The following is a 24,404-nucleotide window of genomic DNA, read 5'->3' as shown; positions in this document are numbered from 1 at the left end:
ATGATTCAGAATTGTTAAATTATGGAGAAAGCAATTATCTAGTAAAACAGACATGTCAGGAGAGGTGACAGATCCTCCTTAAGCTTCATTATAACGGAATCATTAAGTCATTTCAGCAGTTGGTTTGTTATAATTATAGATCTAATATTAGTAAATGAATATATGATAGCGTCATTCTATTATAGTGTCATATAAGAGAAATAAGGCTGAATGTGCACATCCTGGCTTTCATTATATATACATTTATGGCATATATTTTAGCTACAAAATGATTTTGTATCTTCCTGACTATGACAACCCTGTATGAATATATAAAACAATCAGGAATTCTAGTCTAACTAAAAATAAGATCCAAATCAGAATATATTCTCCTCTGCTGTTCAATCACTCGTCACCCAACACATCTCCTTACAAAGAGAGAACTTGTGTGCAGCCTGTCAAACCATTACATGGGATAGAATGGTATCTCTTCCTCAAATGACACCAAATGCCATTTTGCTGAGAAATAGAAGGCAGTTGGTGCCATTGTGAAATGAACTGGGTAATGTACTTGACATCTTCCCAAGTTAGAAATTTTGAAACTTATGCAAAACGGTGTTCAGAGCTGAATTAAGGAGTGCAGCAACGGGCTGTCAGCCATTAGATACGGAACAGCGACTTATAATGTATTACTTAGACAGAAAAACAAATGTTGGAATGACTTCAGAAAACAGTCAATGCATACAAGTAAAGGAGAATAAATAGATAGATTGTACAGATAAATATATCAATCAAAAGAATGTAACAAAAGGATAATTGATACATATGAGATAGATAGATAGATAGATAGATAGATAGATAGATAGATAATTACACATTATCTATCTAGCTGTGATTCCAATCATTAGAATGAATCCCAGGCTGTAATAAAACAAGCCCTTAAAGTCCATTCCAATAAATCATCTTGGAGCTTAATAAATACAAAAATCTGTTACAAAGAATGTAACAAAAGGATAATTGATAGATATGACATAGATAGATAGATAGATAGATAGATAGATAGATAGATAGATATGACATAGATAGATAGATAGATAGATAGATAGATAGATAGATAGATATGACATAGATAGATAGATAGATAGATATGACATAGATAGATAGAAAGATAGATAGATAGATATGACATAGATAGATAGATAGATAGATAGATAGATAGATAGATATGACATAGATAGATAGATATATAGATATGACATAGATAGAAAGATAGATAGATAGATAGATAGATAGATAGATAGATATGACATAGATAGATAGATAGATAGATAGATATGACATAGATAGATAGATATATAGATATGACATAGATAGATAGATAGATAGATAGATATGACATAGATAGATAGATAGATAGATAGATAGATAGATAGATATGACATAGTTAGATAGATAGATAGATAGATAGATAGATAGGACATAGATAGATAGATAGATAGATATGACATAGATAGATATGACATAGATAGATAGATAGATAGATAGATAGATAGATAGATAGATAGATAGATAGATAGATAGATCAAGGAGGAATATTAAGAGGGAAAATGAAATGTAAATGGAGAACAAAAGAAAAAATATAAGGAAAGACAAAAAGGACAGAAATGGAGGTAAAGAAAAGTCAAGGAAAGAATATGAAGAAAGAAAGAAAGAAAGAAAGAAAGAAAGAAAGAAAGAAAGAAAGAAAGAAAGAAAGAAAGAAAATGACAGATGCATGAAGAATAAAAAAAGAACATAAGGAAAGAGAAAAAGGACAGGAATTGAGGTAGAGAAAAGTGAAAGAAAGAATATGAAGAAAGAAAAGAAAGAATAATAAAGAGGAAAACAACAAAGAATATAAGAGGAAAAAAGGCAGAGAAATAAGAAAAAATAAAGACAAAGAAAATAAAGAAATACAAAATGAAAGAAAGAGCAAAGAGAAAAAAGGAAAACAAGATGAAAGAAAGAAGGAAAGAGAAAAAGATATATAGAGAAAAATATAAAGAGAAAGAAGGAACGAAAGCAAGAAAAATAAAGAAAGATATACAAAGTGAGATATAAGATACAAAGACGAAATAGAAAGAAAGAAGGAAAGAAAGAAAGAAAGAAAGAAAGAAAGAAAGAAAGAAAGAAAGAAAGAAAGAGAGAAAAAAAAATATTTAGAAGGAAGGAAAGAAAGCAAGAAAAATAAAGATGTACAAAGAGATATACGATACAAAGAAGAGAAAGAAAGAAAGAAAGAAAGAAAGATAGATAGATAGATAGATAGATAGATAGATAGATAGATAATAGTTAAATAAGTACCAGACAGATAAGAAAGCAGACATGCCAGGCCTGCAGTAATTCAGTCCATGTGGTTAAGGACAATTGCTTTCAATGTTCTCATAGTCTGAATAACCCGAGCTCGCTCTATTTATATGACACGTCATTTGTTTGTAGCAGATGAATTTCGTACAGTACATTTATGTGAACCCAGTTTAAGATAGATACAAAACATTACTGAAAGAAGCAGAAACTTCTCTGAAATAAACTATTGCAGTTTTTTTCTGGCCAAAATGGGAATCTTACAATATGAATTCAATACTGTCAGGTGACCTGAGTATTTCCAGCACACAGATACGCATTGTCCCTTACCTTATACTGTATAATACATTGCCATTTTTAAAAATCCTCAGCAGTTTGTTATCCGTGGTGACGTCATGGAAGTTTGCCCCCTTCTCATTAGCAAAAAATAAATCCGGCTTCCAAATAGAATCTAACATGGAAGGATCCAAATCCAAGGAGTCATCGGGGTATTCACTATAAGATAGTCTTGGGTCGTTCCATTGCTGTCTCAAAAAAATATTCACTCGGTAGTCCTATGAAAGCAGTGAGTTAAGAGTTAATATTCTGGTAAATCTGGGTTTACGATGCATAGCTTAGCGTATTCCCCACCAGAGGGTCCTGCACGGTTTTACAGGTTCTATGTAGGTGCCTCTGGAAGTAAAATACAAGTGAAATGCCAACTCTCAGATACTCTTCCAGGAATACCGAATTAAAAAATACCATGGTCCACAAAACAAATTAGTGAATTTGCCATTTAAATGTCATATGAGATTTTTTTTGCACAAATTGATATAGCGTATAATACAATATTTTCCAACATTTTACAAGCAGTAATTTGCATTTAGAAAGATTTTCTAAACAATTGTGCAAGGGCAAGATCGCAGGGCAAACAAGCACCAATTCTACATGTTCCAAATGTAGTGCCCGGTGGTCCCCTGTTTTAATCTTTGACATGGGAATCCCTCTACTGCATTAGTCACTGGTTATAGTATTGATAAAAGTGAATTTTTGTACATTGGAAATACCAGAACATACTGTATGTCCTTTGTTACTAGTATATTTTTTATATTATATGTATTATATTAATTTATATTTTTCATTGTGGAAATATATCTGCTGTCATTTTGTTTGGAGGTGGTGTGCACCGTGAACAGTAGGTGATAAAACAATTGGAATATGACTGTAAAAGAATGAGTGGACACTCCATCATATTATGGGGCTTAAAGGGGTTTTCTCATCTCAGTGTCTCAGCAGTCTGCCTGCAGCTTCTGCTTCTCACTTACTGTATTTCTCTCCCCCCTCCTTCCCCTGGCTGAACGGGACACAGAACACTTATACAGATTAGATAATATGCAGTTGCCTGTACAGAATGGACTCAGTGTTATCTGTGTGTTTACATAGAGAGATAATAGACTTGGCTCGATCAGCAAGGTGCAATTAGCTGAACGAATGTCCTGCCGGTACTGAGTGACGTCAATTGTCCTATAGCTCCGTGGTTATAGCAACACTGTGTATACAATGGGAGGAATAAGGTCAATAATTCTAAAGCAATATATTTAGGAACAGTCTTCAATTTACATAAGCTACCAGTATAGATAGGATCCCTGAGATGGGACAACCCCTTTAAGCCAATGTCCTTGATATTTTAGGTCTAGTTTATGGGATTATTATTATTCTACTGCTATAGACATATATTATCTAATTTATCCATAAAAAAGAAACAAGGAAAGGAAACTGGCATCCCATTCAGTAAGTAAGGATAGCCTGAAGCCCAATGACATGATATACAGATATGTCACGTTCTCTATACGTAAAATTCATTACATTATTGCAGCACTAGAGTAAAATCTCCACAACCACTGGGTGGCCACACTTACAATACAGAATAGCTGTTTCATGACAGAATATAAAAAATGATGTTGTTTTTTATCAAATCTGGTCATTATGTACTGTATATGATGCAAATTAGGGGATACTTGCCAAGTGGGCGGGAACAATGTGGTTTCTCTTAGTCAGGGTCGCTATGTCCTGTTGTAATGCAGTGTTACCGCCCACTTGACTAGTAGACAATAATAGGGCTTATATCTTTGGAATGGCTGAACAGATTTGGATAAACAAAACACAATATATTCAGGGTGACAGCTCCAATAAGATGATGTCTGTCATTGGGCTTTTCAGACCTTGTGTCAGGTTCTCTTTAAGAAGGTGAATTTTTTTGGTTATTCTGAACATTTGCTGCTCCTCTTCTTTTTTAACTTGAGCTCTCAGATCGCTAATATTATAATATGAGATTTTCGTTTTATTAGATTCTGTAATAGCAATGCTAATGAAAATAATTATATTTTATATAATATAATTATAATAATAATTGAATATTTATATAATTATAGAATTTCATAATTTGCTTCACTGTAATATGGCGATTGGACAGTGGGTATTATTGTAATGAAGATTGTCATGATTTTAATGACCACTAATATACATTTAGTCAATTAGAACATAAACCTCTGCACATTAACATATGTCAGATGATAATGAGAATGTCATAACCTAGCTATGTCATTGAGCAGATGGGCACTTACTGTCATAGTATGCCAATGTTATAGGCAAATCAATTAAGGGTCTGTCATAGACTTCAGAGTGTAAAGAAGGGAATTCGGCACTTGAAACTGCGCTTTTACTTAGGTTCCTTTATTATTCAAGCTATCAAGATCTCCATCACTCACTGCCTCTTCACTTGCATACTCCTTCCCAGTAAAGAAAGAAAGGGTTTAAAGGGATTCTATCATTCAAATCCTTTTTTTTTTCATACTAACACGTAAGAATAGTCTTAAGAAAGGCTATTCTTCTCCTACCTTTAGAAGTCTTCTTCGCACCGCCATTCGTTAGATATTACCGGTTTTGTTCGGTATGCAAATGATTTTTCTCACAGCACTGGGGGCAGACCGCTGCACTCAAACAGCACTGGGGGCATCTCCAGTGCTGCTTGAAAAATCTCCAGCACTGCCTCATCTTCTTCTGGAGTGCCTCTCCTCTGCGTCCTGTTCTAGTGCTGGTCTTCTAAATCCTAGGCACGCGCAGTTGGCTCTGTCATCGAGCTTCGGGCAGAGCCGACTGTGCATGTCTGCGGCCATTTTCTCGTGGCTGCTTACCTGAACATACTGCGCATGTCTGTGGCAATTTTCTTGTAGCCGCTTACACAAGAGTACTATGCATGCAGTACGCTCGTGTAAGTGGCCACAAGAAAATGGCCACAGATATGCACAGTTGGTTCTGCCCAAAGCCCGATGTCAGAGCCGAATGCGCGTGCCTAGGATTTAGAAGACCAGCACCGGAAGAGGACAAGGCGCTGAAGATTTTTCAAGCAGCATTGGGGACACCCCCAGTGCTGTTTGAGTGCAGGGTCCCGCCCCCAGTGCTGCGAGAAAACTCATTTACACCGAAGAAAACTGGGAATATCTAACGAACGGCGGCACGGAGAAGACATCTAAAGGTAGGAGAAGAATAGCCTTTCTTAAGGTTATTCTTACGTGTTAGTATTAAAAAAAAAAGTATTTTAATGATAGAATACCGTTTAAAAAGTCTTATTTAGACTGAAACGTCACATTTGTGTCTAGATTGCATAATAAAAGAAGCTAAGCAGGTTCAAGTGCTGTTTTCTCTTCTTTATGCATAGAGAGATGAAGACGGGTATACAAAGCGCCAGTCTTAATAAATCATCCTCACTGTTTCCTATTTGATACAGTTCCATTCTTAGAGCGTCTTATTGGCGGTAGTAGGGTTGATGTGACTGCGGTATTGTATATACTTGTCACATTTGTGAACGTGTAATCAACAAGTGTAGGCTTAATAATAGAATGAGAATGATAACGGAGAATAATACAATGTCAGAATATTAAGGGGCTGGGGGCAACGTCATATTTCGTACTAGAAGGCTCACTCATTCCTCTATGTTAATCTGCATATTCATGCGATAATTATAGATATAAGAAGCAGCAATGTGAACGCTATAATTTCACATTTGTGTAGTGGACCATAACACTGAACATAATAAACAAATTTCAATTTCAATGTGTTAAGTTACAGCTACAGACGGCAATACATTCCGCTAAGATTACAGAAACGCTCAAATTGACTTTAAGGAATCCGAACAATTATTTTATTCACAGTTTTATTAAGAAAAAAACCTGGAGAGTATCACCGTGTATTCATAGTGCACATAAATCCTGGTAATACGGAAACAACATTTGCAAATCCCACAACACGACAGACTGTATTAGCCTCCACTCCAGCAATACACAACAAATAACCAGAATTAATTTCATAGGAAGAAATTATGCATTGCAGTTTTGGGAACAATGGTGTTGCAATGAGTTTATGGGTTTTTAAATGGCCTCCATATGCCATATGGTATGTAGATCAGTGAAAAATAGATGCTGTTATCCTAGTAATGCCAAAACAGTTCAATCAAATCGCTCTATCCCTTTCCCGTTCCTAAGCTTGGAAAGTGCAGGCTTCATTGAACTCCGATATAGAGCGAGGATTTCTCATTGTCTGTGTGTTCCAATTTATTGCAATGTCCATATGGAATTGCTGCCTTGTTATGACTTGTTGTTTGGAGATGCAAAATCTGTATTTCCAAACATTAAAATTTGCTAGAAATGGAGTTAATAGCTGTGAATTCAATTAGGGCAGCTCATGGCACATACAATATGTATCCATTTGCTGATGCATAAATTACCTTATTTTATCTACCCGGGTCACTAGAAGAGCTTGTTCATTGTATTCTCGAAATTATATGTGAGCTAAAATGCAAAGCAGCTGCCCCATCACAGCAAGGGGCCATCTTCTATGATCTACCTACAGAAAGGTCACATGACTATACCTGCCAAGAGCCAGGACTCTTCCTAGGACTGTCCTGCATACCAAAGCTCTAATTAAAATAGCCATATTGGACACATGTATCCACATGGGGCATATGCATCTGGATACAAGGTGGATCAGAATAAATACTATTTACCCTACTATGGTATAGATAGAAACAGGGGTGAACCTTGGGTTTCTGCTGCCTGAGGCAGACGTCAGAAAGCTGCCCCCCCAGGGAGAGGACCTGTTCTCTGCCTGAGCGTGAGGGGCGGCCGCTGGCCCCAATCCACAGCTCAGTGACGGCTTGTCCTGGACTGGCTTAGGTCAGCAAAAATGCCGCCCTCCCCGGGGCCCTGGCATAGCGCTGCCTGAAGCGGTAGCTTCAGGTCGCCTCATGGGAGGTGCGGCGCTGGATAGAAAGGGAAATACCTTTTACGGGACAGACAGGGATGGAGTGTTTGCACTCCTGAACTGGGCACTCTCTTTCCCAGTAGTCAGACTCCCACTAACTTCAACTTATCTCCTAACCTGTCCTTTGGACAAACCCATTTCAGAGTCATCAATTTATGATTGGTGGAGTCCAACATGTTACCCTTTCAAACACTAGGGTGGCAAGAGCCAGACCCCCACAAGTCTAAAATTGATGATCTATCTTAAGGAAGGTCATTCATTTCAATAGGTTGGACAAGCCCTTTAAGTCAGCATGGACTCCATGAACATATGATATTATTATTATTATTATTATTATTATTATTATTATTATTAAGTATAACTTCTTATACTTAATATCTCATTCTACAGGTTGTTGTTGTGTGAGTATCATCACACTACAAGGTTATATGAATCTTCCATTTAGTGCCAGAAGGCTATTACACTAGTAGGAAAAAAAAATTGGATTATTAGTATATATTGGTGGTTGGGCAGTGCACGCATTGTTACATACAATTCAATGGAAGTCCTGGAGATAGCCAAGCACTGTACTTCAGCTATTTCCTGCATTTCCATTGAATTGAATGTTGTAGTCAGACCCCCTACTCATTAGGATGGGGGTCTTTTGTCCCCTGTTCTGAATAGAATGGTGGTCAAACAGCTTGCACACTGGCATGTCAAAGATAGCCAATATACAGAACTTAGCTATCTTCGATACTTCCATTGAAATGAATAGAGTGGTGCATGCACTGACTGACCACCTCTCCATTCAAAATGGGGGACAAGAGTCCCCTGACCTCCTATTCAGTGGGGATCTGAGTGGTTAGATACGCACCGATCTGCATGTTATCCACAAAACTGCAAAAGGACGTGGAAATATTCTGATATATTGTAATACAAGTTTTTTAGGATTGAGTTTTGTGCGGCATCTGCATTTTTTCTGCAGTTTTTAACTGCATTTTGCTTAGCCTTAATGTGGTTTATATTAGGTTGTTTTTGGATTTCTGTTTTACAGTTCATAAAGTATTTAAGTCCCTTATTGGTTAGTTTGATCACTGGATTCTCTGGTCTCCCTTTTATCATGGGGGAGTGGACGACCCAAAATTAAGTATTTAACACTTCAACAACCTAAAGATGAAGCTGGTATAGTGTTACCGGACCTTTTCTATACTGTCTCACTGGGTTGCTTTGATTCCTCTTTTTTTGGGTCCCCCTCTTCCATGTCAAATGTGGAGAACAACCTGGCTTATTTTCTTATGTGATACCTTTGGTCTGTCCTTGAGCCCCTTGACTTCCACCCATGGCACCAGTTGTCACAGGCCAAGTCAATTGCTCAATTATTGGGTGTAGTGGCAGAGATGCCACTATGGAATAATGAGGTTCTGGCCGTAACTGACTGCAGCTCAGGACACTGCATTTTGAGTGGAGGTTCTTACTGTCAGCCCACTGGTTAAGAGAGATGGGTATGTTTTGTCACTACAGGACATACAGGAGAACTTTGTTGTGCCACAGAGGGAGGTATTTAATTTAATGTTCAACCTCTGCCATGCCATTGTATCACAACAACCTCCGCCATGCCTGCCCATCTCAACCTACCCTTGATCGGTATCCAATTTTCTCAGGGCCCACATAGCTTGGTGTCCACTATATACACACACCTGATATCAGTTAAATTGGTTCAATGCATTGGTTGGTAGAGGTCAGGTGGCGTACTTTATTTAACTCTCTGTTTACTGAGGAATGGACAGAAGCCCTGGAATCTCACATGCAGGTATCACCTGTCAGTAATAAACTTATACAATTCCACATTATCTATCAAGGCTATATTATCCTGCTCTGTTTGCACAGGATGGGGTGATCCTCCTCTGACTGCTGCCTTGGATGTGGGGCAGAATTTGTGGATTTAATTCACCTGGTATGGCTTGCGCCCTTTGGTATCTTCCTTCTGGACTGAGGTGCTGAAGATCCTTCATGGAGTCCTATGATACTAGTTTGCCACCTGGATCTATTCGCATAGCAATATCAATATCCGTTTTCACAGACAAAGATAGTGCATGTCCGTTTTTTGTCAGTTGTGAAAACGGTTCATCGAAACAACAGCCATGTGAATATACACATTGAACTCAAAGTGTTGTCAAAAAGGCAAGTGAATAATGGCTGTGTGATGGCTGCTTTTGTAATGGCCGTCTCAGGGACGTTATAGAACCCATGATTTTCAATGGGTCTGTGCAAATGCCTCAATTGATGTCTATTCTCATGGCCAAATATATTGAATGTCACATGGAACTTGACTATACACATCGAATTCAACATGGCACGTGACTATACACATCAAATTCAACATGGCACATGACTATACACATCGAGTTCAACATGGCACGTGACTATACACATTGAATTCAACATGGCACGTGACTGTACACATCGAATTCAACATGGCACGTGACTATACACATCGAATTCAAATGGCACGTGACTATACACATCGAATTCAAATGGCACGTGACTATACACATCGAATCCAACATGGCACGTGACTATACACATCGAATTCAACATGGCACGTGACTATACACATCGAATCCAACATGGCACATGACTATACACATCGAATTCAACATGGCACGTGACTATACACATCGAATTCAACATGGCACGTGACTATACACATCGATTTCAACATGGCACGTGACTATACACCGATTTCAACATGGCACTTGACTATACACATCGAATTCAACATGGCACGTGACTATACACATCGAATTCAACATGGCACGTGACTATACACATCGATTTCAACATGGCACATGACTATACACCGATTTCAACATGGCATGTGACTATACACATCGAATTCAACATGGCACATGACTATACACACCGATTTTAACGTGGCACGTGACTATACACATCGAATTCAACATGGCACATGACTATACATATCGATTTCAACGTGGCACGTGACTATACACCGATTTCAACATGGCACGTGACTATACACATCGAATTCAACATGGCACGTGACTATACACATCGAATTCAACATGGCACGTGACTATACACTGATTTCAACATGGCACGTGACTATACACCGATTTCAACATGGCACGTGACTATACACATCGAATTCAACATGGCACATGACTATACACATCGATTTCAACATGGCACGTGACTATACACCGATTTCAACATGGCACGTGACTATACACATCGAATTCAACATGGCACGTGACTATACACATCGAATTCAACATGGCACGTGACTATACACATCGATTTCAACATGGCATGTGACTATACACCGATTTAAACATGGCACGTGACTATACACATCGAATTCAACATGGCACATGACTATACACACCGATTTCAACGTGGCACGTGACTATACACATCGAATTCAACATGGCACATGACTATACACATCGAATTCAACATGGAACGTGACTATACACACCGATTTCAACATGGCACGTGACTATACACATCAAATTCAACATGGCACGTGACTATACACTGATTTCAACATGGCACGTGACTATACACATCGAATTCAACATGGCACGTGACTATACACATCGATTTCAACATTGCATGTGACTATACACCGATTTCAACATGGCACGTGACTATACACATCGAATTCAACATGGCACATGACTATACACACCGATTTCAACGTGGCACGTGACTATACACATCGAATTCAACATGGCACATGACTATACACATCGAATGCAACATGGAACGTGACTATACACACCGATTTCAACATGGCACGTGACTATACACATCGAATTCAACATGGCATGTGACTATACACATCGAATTCAAAGTACTGTCAAAATGGCCATGTGACGGTCATTACAAAAATAGCCATCACTGCCGTTTTTTGTTTTTGTGTGAATAAGGCTTAAGTTTTTTAAGTATGTATGTCACATTTATTATCAATAAAGCAATATCAATAAAACGTAGTCGTCTACCTCTTACTACACTTTCACTAAGTTTTGGTCCCGACTATCTGCTAATTGATCTAGTCATTGTTGGTTCACTTTGCATGGATTAGTAATCCTTCCCTATGACTGAAGGTGTTATTTTTCACTTTCATGGAAGGCAGCAGTGAGTCTCCCCAGTGTGTGGTGCTTCAGCTCTTGTTTGTGTCTTCCTATCCCTACAGCGACACATTAGCCGTGTAATTAGACTGTCTGTCACCCTGTAAAGACTCGTGTCTCTTGCAGGAAATGTGCAGGCAAACCTGTAATCACACGCAGCACTTGGGGAGAATTTTTGCATAATGTTGGCAAAACTCTATTTGTTTGCCAGGAGAATTATTATTACATATTGGAGCAAAATCACATTTTTGTTAATGGTTGAAAAATTCCAAATCTAGATATAACTGATACTACCAGTGGAATATTTTGCCCATGCAGTTTGTGATTTTGCAAGGATTTTTGCACGTTCCTACAAAATAGTCTTGTACTATATAAATCTTGCCAGGAAATCAGAGTCTATATCCTTGTGAAGGCTTCCATTTTTTGATCGAAGACAAAGGAAAGGTGGGGCTTAGAGAAGAGGTGGAGGCCGGGACAATTCATTAAAGGGATTATCATTCCTACCCTGTGTAGTTTGTGTCATCCTGTGTAGGAGGCCAATGCAAATGAGTGCTGATCAACACAGTCGTCATTGATCTCGCTCATTGTCTTGGTATTTTGGACAGTGTAATACTCTGTTTAGAATTGACTTTTTAGGTCAAAGAGTAAATATCTTTGTACCGTTTTAGCCAGTGGATATGAAATATGCCTGAGGAAGCGAACTAAGAAGTCCTGAAAGCTTGCAATCTCATCATTTTAGTTAGCCATTAAAAAAGGTATCAACTACTGAAGACTCAATTTTTTTTTATATATTTTTAGGTCAAGTGAAATGTGGATGTTGACAGGAACACATAGGTATTTTTTGAGGTTGGGACTGGACATGATCAAAGAATAGTACAATTCTAGGATGTGTTACTATTCTTTCCTTCATTCGTACATATACTACTACTAATCCTAAGCCTACAGCACACGATAGTGAAATAAACTGAAGTGTCCATTTCCATCAGTTGTCGCATATTTTTATAGTCATGTGCTATGGACAGCGCCGCACCTCCCATGAGGCGACCTGAAATGACCGCTTCAGGCGGCGCTATGCCAGGGCCCCGGGGAGGGTGGCATTTTTGCTTACCTAAGCCAGTCCAGGACAAGCTGTCCTGGACTGGCTTAGCGTCACTGTCACCGAGCGGTGGATTGGGGAGGCCACTGGAGCAGCGCTACTCCAGCGGCCTCCCCTCACGCTCAGGCAGAGAGCAGGTCCTCTCCCTGCCTGCTCTCTGCCTGCTAACGCCGCTCTGCCACGCCCCCTTTGCTCTGCCCCCCCTTCCTTTGCTCTGCCCCGCCCCTCCACTCTGCCCCCTCCTCCAGGGGGAGGGGCGGCTTTCTGTTGTCTGCCTCGGGCGGCGACAAAGGTAGGTTCACCCCTGGCTATGGATGTCTATTTTTAAAAAGTGTTATGGAAAAACTGTGATATGTTGCCGCTGTGTTTTTTCCTGCAGTGCTTTTTTGCTGTGGCCCGCTATGTGGGCCTTAGCCTAAAAAGTTACCCATGGATTTTTATTGCTTCCATCAGGCCAGAAAAACAGAAAAAATTAGGACGTCTTATTTTTTAATTGATGTTATTTACTATCAGTTTTAAAAAAATGGACATATGTGTACACCTGCTGACTCCTACTGTTCTAAAAATGACGTGCCACGGAAGTTAAAAAATGTCTGTTATAGGTCTGTTTTTCATTGTTCTGTGGATGAGGCCTAGTACATTTACAAGTTCAAGAGGAGTAGCATCAATAGCCTATCTAAAGTCTTGTGGGCCACGATGCAATCTTTTCTCTGGGGCCCCCTACCTCATCCCTACATTGAATTCTTGATAGTGATGGTTACGGGTGCTAAGGAGTTTAATCCATCTTAGTGTGTTTAGGGTAATCTGTGGGTCTCCTTGGTTTATGGGCCAGATGGAAGATTCAATCTCAATACTGATACCTGTACTTATGTGCCCCCTAAGGCTCCTGGGTGCCAGTGGGACTGCACCCTGAGCACCCCCTCATGTTTCACCCCCGAGTAGCATACTACAGTTGTGATTATTAACATGAAATCAGTGGTAAATGGTCAAAGTGTCAACCTAAACTTTTTCACTGGTAAATTTCTATAAATCCAACTATGTTATATCTGTATCTACATAATACAAAACAATTACTAGATTCTAGAATGTGGCTACCATAATTATGCTAAAGAAATATACAATCTAATCCTAGAATATTTAATAACATATATATACAATAAAGCAACTCTAAATTGGGTAGTTCACTTAAGGAACACGGGCTATATATATACAAGAAATTAAATTGTCACAGAATCTGGTCTATATCATGGTCACCTTAAGAAGTTGGTCTTTTGGAGAAATTCCACTGTAAAGGTTTTTGTGATCAATTTTTTTATTAATTTTTTTTTTTTTTTTTTTTTAAATATTGAATACCTTACATTACTGAAAATATAAATTATTTTCATAATGATCATTATTTTTATGTTTTATGCCACCTAATGACATATAAGTATTATTATCTCAGTTACTGGATACATTCTTGAATTTTCATTGCAAAAAAAAATCACATGCACGGTGCCATCAAAGATTATTTTTTTTAGGTGTAGTAAAAAACAATAATAATGCTAAAGCCCCACGTAGCGAGCCGCAGCCAAAAAGTTCTGCGTGAAAAATTGTGGCGGAAAGACATTGCAGTTTTTCCCACAGCACTTCTTACAGAAAGCCCACAGATTACTCCTATGAGGGCATTTTGCTTCAATTATACTTACCGTATATACTTGAGTATAAGCCGACCCAAATATAAGCCAAGGCCCCTAATTTTACCACAAAAAACTGGGAAAACTTATTGACTCGAGTATAAGCCGAGGGGGGAAAAGCAGCAGCTACTGGAAAATTTTAAAAATTAAAATGGTCGGAGTTTTTGGGTGCAGTAGATGCTGGGTGCTGGGGAAGGGGAGGGGGTGTTTTGGTTGTCTGTCTGCCCCTTCCCTGAGCTTGAGGACTGTTATTTTTTTTTCTCCCACTTGGAATTCATCCTGGCTGAATATAGGGTATCTGCAGTGCTCCTATTAACCCCTTTCCAACGGAACAGGAGCACTGCAGATCCCCTATATTCAGTAGACTGGGCACTTTCAGACACAGGGATACCTAATGTGTTTGTGTTTCACAGTCATTTTCTACTTTTGTATGTATTCTAGGGAAAGGAGTGATTTAGAACTTTTATTTATTTATTTTTTTTAAAGCTTCTTTTTCCCCCCACTATTTTATGGGAGATTCTATACATTTATATTGCGGCTGGTCATAGACCTTCCCCCCTCCTTAAAAAAAATAAAAAAATAAAATTTTTTGCTGCCTTGAGTATAAGCTGAGGGGGGCTTTTTCAGCACAAAAACTGTGCTGAAAAATTCGTGTTATACTCAAGTATATACGGTATATGGAAAATGCCAGTGTTTCTATAGATATAATTGACCTTTTGTGATGTTCAAAAACGCGTGAGCGCTGCAGAATTTTTTTGTGCAATGTGTGGATTTTATTAGCCAAGATTACTGCAAAATTGCGGCGTTTACGCTACGTGAGGCCTAAAACACAATCATTGTTTTTTTGAATAGTAAAAGCTTATCTTTAGCATATACATATAACAAAAATTTACAGAATCAGGATTCAAGCTCACTTTTTGACCAATTTATTTCGAGCTCTAAGCATGTGCAAGTGCATTTTTTTCTCATATGGAGGCAATAATGACCATTGATGTGTAGATTCCTGAATATACAATAAAATGAAATGAGAGGATTAAATATAAGGTAATGCAAGCATCGTAAGCGCGTGCATTATGCAGTATAATCTCATTGAACGACATCCTGCAAAGATGGAGACATGCTACCTCTCTCTCTGATTGCTCTTCAGGATCTAAAGGATTTTGCTCTCAGTTAAAATCGGAAATTAAATTTTGAAGCCGTAGAATATTTTTGCATTGTCACATGGTTATCCATTAAGATTACAGTTGATGGTAATCCTTTAAAAAAAAATTGTTGGCAATTATTTTATATTTTTATTATTTTTATGGGAATTTTTGGAAATATATTTTTTTCTGTTAACATGTCCATCTTCTTGGCAGGGTAGCTTCAATGGTCAGTACCACTCACCATTGTGGTTTCTGCTATTGAACCAAAGCTGTTGATAAATATGTTGCAGGTAACATTTACAGGGGGACCTGTAAGTTGAAACAATAGATAGAAGAAAAAAAAATGACAAATTTTGTTCAGGAGGTACATTCATCGCCATCTGGCCTTTGGCCAGTGCAGTTGGCACTTACCATAGTGGTTTCTGTGACGGATCCAAAACTGTTTATAAAAATATTGCAAGTAACGTTTACTGGAGGACCTGTGGAATGCAATAAGAATGTTGCAATACATATGGAAGCAAAAAAAAAAGAAATGACTCTGATCTGTACAAGCTGGTACAGATTCGGAGGTAACCAAGAGGAAGAAAAGCATATTTCACGAAAACACAAGAAAACATGCGGAGCTTTAAGCATTATGGATGTGTGCATATTAAATAAAACATAAAAATGTCCTTTTTTCGTTTTTGAAACATGTGGTCGGCCGAAGACATGAAATGAGATAATGCGGAGGACGATGCTGATAATGTCTTGTAATGGGAAGGTAAATGTAAAAGCTTTAACCGTCGTCTGAGCTTTCAGAGCGCCGCGCCATTACATTCGAGTTGTTGAATTTGATCAGGTAGACCGGTGAATCTACAAGCTTTGCATAATGACACAAACAGTAATGGAAAGAGCTAGAGACATTTGTAAATGTACTTAATGCAAAAGAAAATCGAATGATACAGACACTGAGTCGATGACACACATGGTTGGCCTGAATATCAATCTGTACAGCCAGGTTGCTAATGGGTCTTTCTCCCCACCATAGAATTGTTATGTCTTATACCGTAGAAAACATAGATCTAAAATATCATGCATGGGATATACAAATAGAACATGAATATAACCTGATCATTTTTAGGTTTCAGAGACTACAGTACGTTCATTTTCGCAACCAAACATCTTCATTGCTCCAATCCATCTGAAAGGGAATTGAAAGTGATTGTGTCTGCGGGAACAGACTACGGAGAGATTGTTTGTCGCCTGTTACCAAGTAGATGCATCAGTCTGGATATGAAATGATAGAAAATTCCAAATCAACACCTACTACAAATGTATATTTTTTTAATTTTTGGATATATTTGGACAAGTTGGGAAGTTGTACCTACATGTGGTCTTTTTAACTGGTTTCCCATTTTTTCTTTCAACTGTTTTTATTAAAACTTTTTTTTTTATATAAGTACAAAACTTATCAAAGTGAATAACAATAACTGTGTTCAATGCAGATACAATAGCAATAAAGATCATGCACAAGATCAGAACTGCCATATTAGCAAAGTCTAGATCTTTATCCGAGACCTCTGCTTCAGTCCTAAGGAGGTATCTCAGTTGTACACCATTCATGTCCATTCTATGTGTAACATAATAAACACGATGGGTTCTGGATGCCTATCCTACATTGGGTTTCGAAGTGATGTATATTAATACATTTTTAGAGATGAGCGAACACTAAAATGTTCGAGGTTCGAAATTCGATTCGAACAGCCGCTCAATGTTCGTGTGTTCGAACGGGTTTCGAACCCCATTATAGTCTATGGGGAACAGATACTCGTTAAGGGGGAAACCCAAATCCGTGTCTGGAGGGTCACCAAGTCCACTATGACACCCCAGGAAATGATGCCAACACCTCTGGAATGACACTGGGACAGCAGGGGAAGCATGTCTGGGGGCATCTAACACACCAAAGACCCTCTATTACCCCAACATCACAGCCTAACAACTACACACTTTACACACTCAATACCACCTCTCTGACAGTAGGAAAACACCTTGAAACATGTGTATTTGGCACTTGCAGTGAGGAGAGCTTGTCACCAGCAGTGAATTTGGCCCTTGTAGTAAGTTGAGGTTGGCACCAACATTTGTTTTGAAAATCAGGGTGGATTGAGCCTCTAACCAGCAGAGTTTGGGCAAATTCATGGTGGAGGGAGCCTCTAAAAACCCCAGTTTGGACCAATTCATGGTGGAGGGAGACTCTAAAAACCCCAGTTTGGACCAATTCATGGTGGAGGGAGACTCTAAAAACCCCAGTTTGGACCAATTCATGGTGGAGGGAGCCTCTAAAAACCCCAGTTTGGACCAATTCATGGTGGAGGGAGCCTCTAACCAGCCCAGTTTGGACCAATTAATGGTGGAGGGAGCCTCTAAACAGCCAAGTTTTGGGAAATTCATGGTGGAGGGAGCCTCTAACCAGCCCAGTTTGGACCAATTCATGGTGGAGGGAGCCTCTAAACAGCCCAGTTTGGGCAAATTCATGGTGGAGGGAGCCTCTAACCAGCCCAGTTTGGACCAATTAATGGTGGAGGGAGCCTCTAAACAGCCCAGTTTGGACCAATTAATGGTGGAGGGAGCCTCTAACCAGCCCAGTTTGGACCAATTAATGGTGGAGGGAGCCTCTAACCAGCCCAGTTTGGACCAATTAATGGTGGAGGGAGCCTCTAACCAGCCCAGTTTGGACCAATTAATGGTGGAGGGAGCCTCTAAACAGCCAAGTTTTGGGAAATTCATGGTGGAGGGAGCCTCTAACCAGCCCAGTTTGGACCAATTCATGGTGGAGGGAGCCTCTAAACAGCCCAGTTTGGGCAAATTCATGGTGGAGGGAGCCTCTAAAAAACCCAGTTTGGACCAATTCATGGTGGAGGGAGCCTCTAATTAGCCCAGTTTGGACCAATTAATTGTGGAGGGAGCCTCTAACCAGCCCAGTTTGGACCAATTAATGGTGGAGGGAGCCTCTAACCACCCCAGTTTGGGCAAATTCATGGTGGAGGGAGCCTCTAACCAGCCCAGTTTGGACCAATTAATGGTGGAGGGAGCCTCTAACCAGCCCAGTTTGGACCAATTAATGGTGGAGGGAGCCTCTAACCACCCCAGTTTGGACCAATTCATGGTGGAGGGAGCCTCTAACCAGCCCAGTTTGGACCAATTCATGGTGGAGGGAGCCTCTAAACAGCCAAGTTTTGGGAAATTCATGGTGGAGGGAGCCTCTAACCAGCCCAGTTTGGACCAATTCATGGTGGAGGGAGCCTCTAAACAGCCCAGTTTGGGCAAATTCATGGTGGAGGGAGCCTCTAACCAGCCCAGTTTGGACCAATTAATGGTGGAGGGAGCCTCTAAACAGCCAAGTTTTGGGAAATTCATGGTGGAGGGAGCCTCTAACCAGCCCAGTTTGGACCAATTCATGGTGGAGGGAGCCTCTAAACAGCCAAGTTTTGGGAAATTCATGGTGGAGGGAGCCTCTAAAAAACCCAGTTTGGACCAATTCATGGTGGAGGGAGCCTCTAATTAGCCCAGTTTGGACCAATTAATTGTGGAGGGAGCCTCTAACCAGCCCAGTTTGGACCAATTAATGGTGGAGGGAGCCTCTAACCACCCCAGTTTGGGCAAATTCATGGTGGAGGGAGCCTCTAACCAGCCCAGTTTGGACCAATTAATGGTGGAGGGAGCCTCTAAACAGCCAAGTTTTGGGAAATTCATGGTGGAGGGAGCCTCTAACCAGCCCAGTTTGGACCAATTCATGGTGGAGGGAGCCTCTAAACAGCCCAGTTTGGGCAAATTCATGGTGGAGGGAGCCTCTAAACAGCCCAGTTTGGGCAAATTCATGGTGGAGGGAGCCTCTAACCAGCCCAGTTTGGACCAATTAATGGTGGAGGGAGCCTCTAAACAGCCAAGTTTTGGGAAATTCATGGTGGAGGGAGCCTCTAACCAGCCCAGTTTGGACCAATTAATGGTGGAGGGAGCCTCTAACCAGCCCAGTTTGGACCAATTAATGGTGGAGGGAGCCTCTAACCAGCCCAGTTTGGACCAATTAATGGTGGAGGGAGCCTCTAACCACCCCAGTTTGGACCAATTCATGGTGGAGGGAGCCTCTAACCAGCCCAGTTTGGACCAATTAATGGTGGAGGGAGCCTCTAAACAGCCAAGTTTTGGGAAATTCATGGTGGAGGGAGCCTCTAACCAGCCCAGTTTGGACCAATTCATGGTGGAGGGAGCCTCTAAACAGCCCAGTTTGGGCAAATTCATGGTGGAGGGAGCCTCTAACCAGCCCAGTTTGGACCAATTAATGGTGGAGGGAGCCTCTAAACAGCCAAGTTTTGGGAAATTCATGGTGGAGGGAGCCTCTAACCAGCCCAGTTTGGACCAATTCATGGTGGAGGGAGCCTCTAAACAGCCAAGTTTTGGGAAATTCATGGTGGAGGGAGCCTCTAAAAAACCCAGTTTGGACCAATTCATGGTGGAGGGAGCCTCTAATTAGCCCAGTTTGGACCAATTAATTGTGGAGGGAGCCTCTAACCAGCCCAGTTTGGACCAATTAATGGTGGAGGGAGCCTCTAACCACCCCAGTTTGGGCAAATTCATGGTGGAGGGAGCCTCTAACCAGCCCAGTTTGGACCAATTAATGGTGGAGGGAGCCTCTAAACAGCCAAGTTTTGGGAAATTCATGGTGGAGGGAGCCTCTAACCAGCCCAGTTTGGACCAATTCATGGTGGAGGGAGCCTCTAAACAGCCCAGTTTGGGCAAATTCATGGTGGAGGGAGCCTCTAAACAGCCCAGTTTGGGCAAATTCATGGTGGAGGGAGCCTCTAACCAGCCCAGTTTGGACCAATTAATGGTGGAGGGAGCCTCTAAACAGCCAAGTTTTGGGAAATTCATGGTGGAGGGAGCCTCTAACCAGCCCAGTTTGGACCAATTAATGGTGGAGGGAGCCTCTAACCAGCCCAGTTTGGACCAATTAATGGTGGAGGGAGCCTCTAACCAGCCCAGTTTGGACCAATTAATGGTGGAGGGAGCCTCTAAACAGCCAAGTTTTGGGAAATTCATGGTGGAGGGAGCCTCTAACCAGCCCAGTTTGGACCAATTCATGGTGGAGGGAGCCTCTAAACAGCCCAGTTTGGGCAAATTCATGGTGGAGGGAGCCTCTAAAAAACCCAGTTTGGACCAATTCATGGTGGAGGGAGCCTCTAATTAGCCCAGTTTGGACCAATTAATTGTGGAGGGAGCCTCTAACCAGCCCAGTTTGGACCAATTAATGGTGGAGGGAGCCTCTAAAAAACCCAGTTTGGACCAATTCATGGTGGAGGGAGCCTCTAATTAGCCCAGTTTGGACCAATTAATTGTGGAGGGAGCCTCTAACCAGCCCAGTTTGGACCAATTAATGGTGGAGGGAGCCTCTAACCACCCCAGTTTGGACCAATTCATGGTGGAGGGAGCCTCTAACAACCCCAGTTTGGACCAATTCATGGTGGAGGGAGCCTCTAAACAGCCCAGTTTGGGCAAATTCATGGTGGAGGGAGCCTCTAACCAGCCCAGTTTGGACCAATTAATGGTGGAGGGAGCCTCTAAACAGCCCAGTTTGGGCAAATTCATGGTGGAGGGAGCCTCTAACCAGCCCAGTTTGGACCAATTAATGGTGGAGGGAGCCTCTAAACAGCCAAGTTTTGGGAAATTCATGGTGGAGGGAGCCTCTAACCAGCCCAGTTTGGACCAATTAATGGTGGAGGGAGCCTCTAACCACCCCAGTTTGGGCAAATTCATGGTGGAGGGAGCCTCTAACCAGCCCAGTTTGGACCAATTAATGGTGGAGGGAGCCTCTAAACAGCCCAGTTTGGGCAAATTCATGGTGGAGGGAGCCTCTAAACAGCCAAGTTTTGGGAAATTCATGGTGGAGGGAGCCTCTAACCAGCCCAGTTTGGACCAATTCATGGTGGAGGGAGCCTCTAAACAGCCCAGTTTGGGCAAATTCATGGTGGAGGGAGCCTCTAAAAAACCCAGTTTGGACCAATTCATGGTGGAGGGAGCCTCTAATTAGCCCAGTTTGGACCAATTAATTGTGGAGGGAGCCTCTAACCAGCCCAGTTTGGACCAATTAATGGTGGAGGGAGCCTCTAAAAAACCCAGTTTGGACCAATTCATGGTGGAGGGAGCCTCTAATTAGCCCAGTTTGGACCAATTAATTGTGGAGGGAGCCTCTAACCAGCCCAGTTTGGACCAATTAATGGTGGAGGGAGCCTCTAACCAGCCCAGTTTGGACCAATTAATGGTGGAGGGAGCCTCTAACCACCCCAGTTTGGACCAATTCATGGTGGAGGGAGCCTCTAACCAGCCCAGTTTGGACCAATTCATGGTGGAGGGAGCCTCTAAACAGCCAAGTTTTGGGAAATTCATGGTGGAGGGAGCCTCTAACCAGCCCAGTTTGGACCAATTCATGGTGGAGGGAGCCTCTAAACAGCCCAGTTTGGGCAAATTCATGGTGGAGGGAGCCTCTAACCAGCCCAGTTTGGACCAATTAATGGTGGAGGGAGCCTCTAAACAGCCAAGTTTTGGGAAATTCATGGTGGAGGGAGCCTCTAACCAGCCCAGTTTGGACCAATTCATGGTGGAGGGAGCCTCTAAACAGCCAAGTTTTGGGAAATTCATGGTGGAGGGAGCCTCTAAAAAACCCAGTTTGGACCAATTCATGGTGGAGGGAGCCTCTAATTAGCCCAGTTTGGACCAATTAATTGTGGAGGGAGCCTCTAACCAGCCCAGTTTGGACCAATTAATGGTGGAGGGAGCCTCTAACCACCCCAGTTTGGGCAAATTCATGGTGGAGGGAGCCTCTAACCAGCCCAGTTTGGACCAATTAATGGTGGAGGGAGCCTCTAAACAGCCAAGTTTTGGGAAATTCATGGTGGAGGGAGCCTCTAACCAGCCCAGTTTGGACCAATTCATGGTGGAGGGAGCCTCTAAACAGCCCAGTTTGGGCAAATTCATGGTGGAGGGAGCCTCTAAACAGCCCAGTTTGGGCAAATTCATGGTGGAGGGAGCCTCTAACCAGCCCAGTTTGGACCAATTAATGGTGGAGGGAGCCTCTAAACAGCCAAGTTTTGGGAAATTCATGGTGGAGGGAGCCTCTAACCAGCCCAGTTTGGACCAATTAATGGTGGAGGGAGCCTCTAACCAGCCCAGTTTGGACCAATTAATGGTGGAGGGAGCCTCTAACCAGCCCAGTTTGGACCAATTAATGGTGGAGGGAGCCTCTAACCACCCCAGTTTGGACCAATTCATGGTGGAGGGAGCCTCTAACCAGCCCAGTTTGGACCAATTAATGGTGGAGGGAGCCTCTAAACAGCCAAGTTTTGGGAAATTCATGGTGGAGGGAGCCTCTAACCAGCCCAGTTTGGACCAATTCATGGTGGAGGGAGCCTCTAAACAGCCCAGTTTGGGCAAATTCATGGTGGAGGGAGCCTCTAACCAGCCCAGTTTGGACCAATTAATGGTGGAGGGAGCCTCTAAACAGCCAAGTTTTGGGAAATTCATGGTGGAGGGAGCCTCTAACCAGCCCAGTTTGGACCAATTCATGGTGGAGGGAGCCTCTAAACAGCCAAGTTTTGGGAAATTCATGGTGGAGGGAGCCTCTAAAAAACCCAGTTTGGACCAATTCATGGTGGAGGGAGCCTCTAATTAGCCCAGTTTGGACCAATTAATTGTGGAGGGAGCCTCTAACCAGCCCAGTTTGGACCAATTAATGGTGGAGGGAGCCTCTAACCACCCCAGTTTGGGCAAATTCATGGTGGAGGGAGCCTCTAACCAGCCCAGTTTGGACCAATTAATGGTGGAGGGAGCCTCTAAACAGCCAAGTTTTGGGAAATTCATGGTGGAGGGAGCCTCTAACCAGCCCAGTTTGGACCAATTCATGGTGGAGGGAGCCTCTAAACAGCCCAGTTTGGGCAAATTCATGGTGGAGGGAGCCTCTAAACAGCCCAGTTTGGGCAAATTCATGGTGGAGGGAGCCTCTAACCAGCCCAGTTTGGACCAATTAATGGTGGAGGGAGCCTCTAAACAGCCAAGTTTTGGGAAATTCATGGTGGAGGGAGCCTCTAACCAGCCCAGTTTGGACCAATTAATGGTGGAGGGAGCCTCTAACCAGCCCAGTTTGGACCAATTAATGGTGGAGGGAGCCTCTAACCAGCCCAGTTTGGACCAATTAATGGTGGAGGGAGCCTCTAAACAGCCAAGTATTGGGAAATTCATGGTGGAGGGAGCCTCTAACCAGCCCAGTTTGGACCAATTCATGGTGGAGGGAGCCTCTAAACAGCCCAGTTTGGGCAAATTCATGGTGGAGGGAGCCTCTAAAAAACCCAGTTTGGACCAATTCATGGTGGAGGGAGCCTCTAATTAGCCCAGTTTGGACCAATTAATTGTGGAGGGAGCCTCTAACCAGCCCAGTTTGGACCAATTAATGGTGGAGGGAGCCTCTAAAAAACCCAGTTTGGACCAATTCATGGTGGAGGGAGCCTCTAATTAGCCCAGTTTGGACCAATTAATTGTGGAGGGAGCCTCTAACCAGCCCAGTTTGGACCAATTAATGGTGGAGGGAGCCTCTAACCACCCCAGTTTGGACCAATTCATGGTGGAGGGAGCCTCTAACCACCCCAGTTTGGACCAATTCATGGTGGAGGGAGCCTCTAAACAGCCCAGTTTGGGCAAATTCATG

General features: G+C 41.8%; 1 protein-coding gene across 3 annotated transcripts in view; it reads right to left on the bottom strand.

Annotated features, from left to right (window-relative positions):
- GLRA2 (glycine receptor alpha 2) overlaps positions 1 to 24,404 on the bottom strand; it is a 155,537-nt gene that overhangs the window by 106,794 nt on the left and 24,339 nt on the right. Inside the window, exons 2-4 of one of the 3 annotated variants that reach the window (XM_075263678.1) lie at positions 16,085 to 16,152; positions 15,915 to 15,982; positions 2,653 to 2,876 (exon numbers count right to left, since the gene is read on the bottom strand). In XM_075263678.1, the coding sequence (XP_075119779.1) occupies positions 2,653 to 2,876; positions 15,915 to 15,917 (227 nt within the window). In that variant the 5' untranslated portion in view covers positions 15,918 to 15,982; positions 16,085 to 16,152. The remainder of the gene's footprint in view (positions 1 to 2,652; positions 2,877 to 15,914; positions 15,983 to 16,084; positions 16,153 to 24,404) is intronic. The other 2 variants (XM_075263677.1, XM_075263676.1) reach the window with 2 other exon arrangements.

Source organism: Leptodactylus fuscus, chromosome 2 (assembly GCF_031893055.1).
Source record: "Leptodactylus fuscus isolate aLepFus1 chromosome 2, aLepFus1.hap2, whole genome shotgun sequence".
NCBI classification, from domain to species: Eukaryota; Metazoa; Chordata; class Amphibia; order Anura; family Leptodactylidae; genus Leptodactylus; species Leptodactylus fuscus.
Note: the sequence above shows the minus strand (reverse complement) of the source record. Positions and strands in the feature narration are given on the sequence as shown.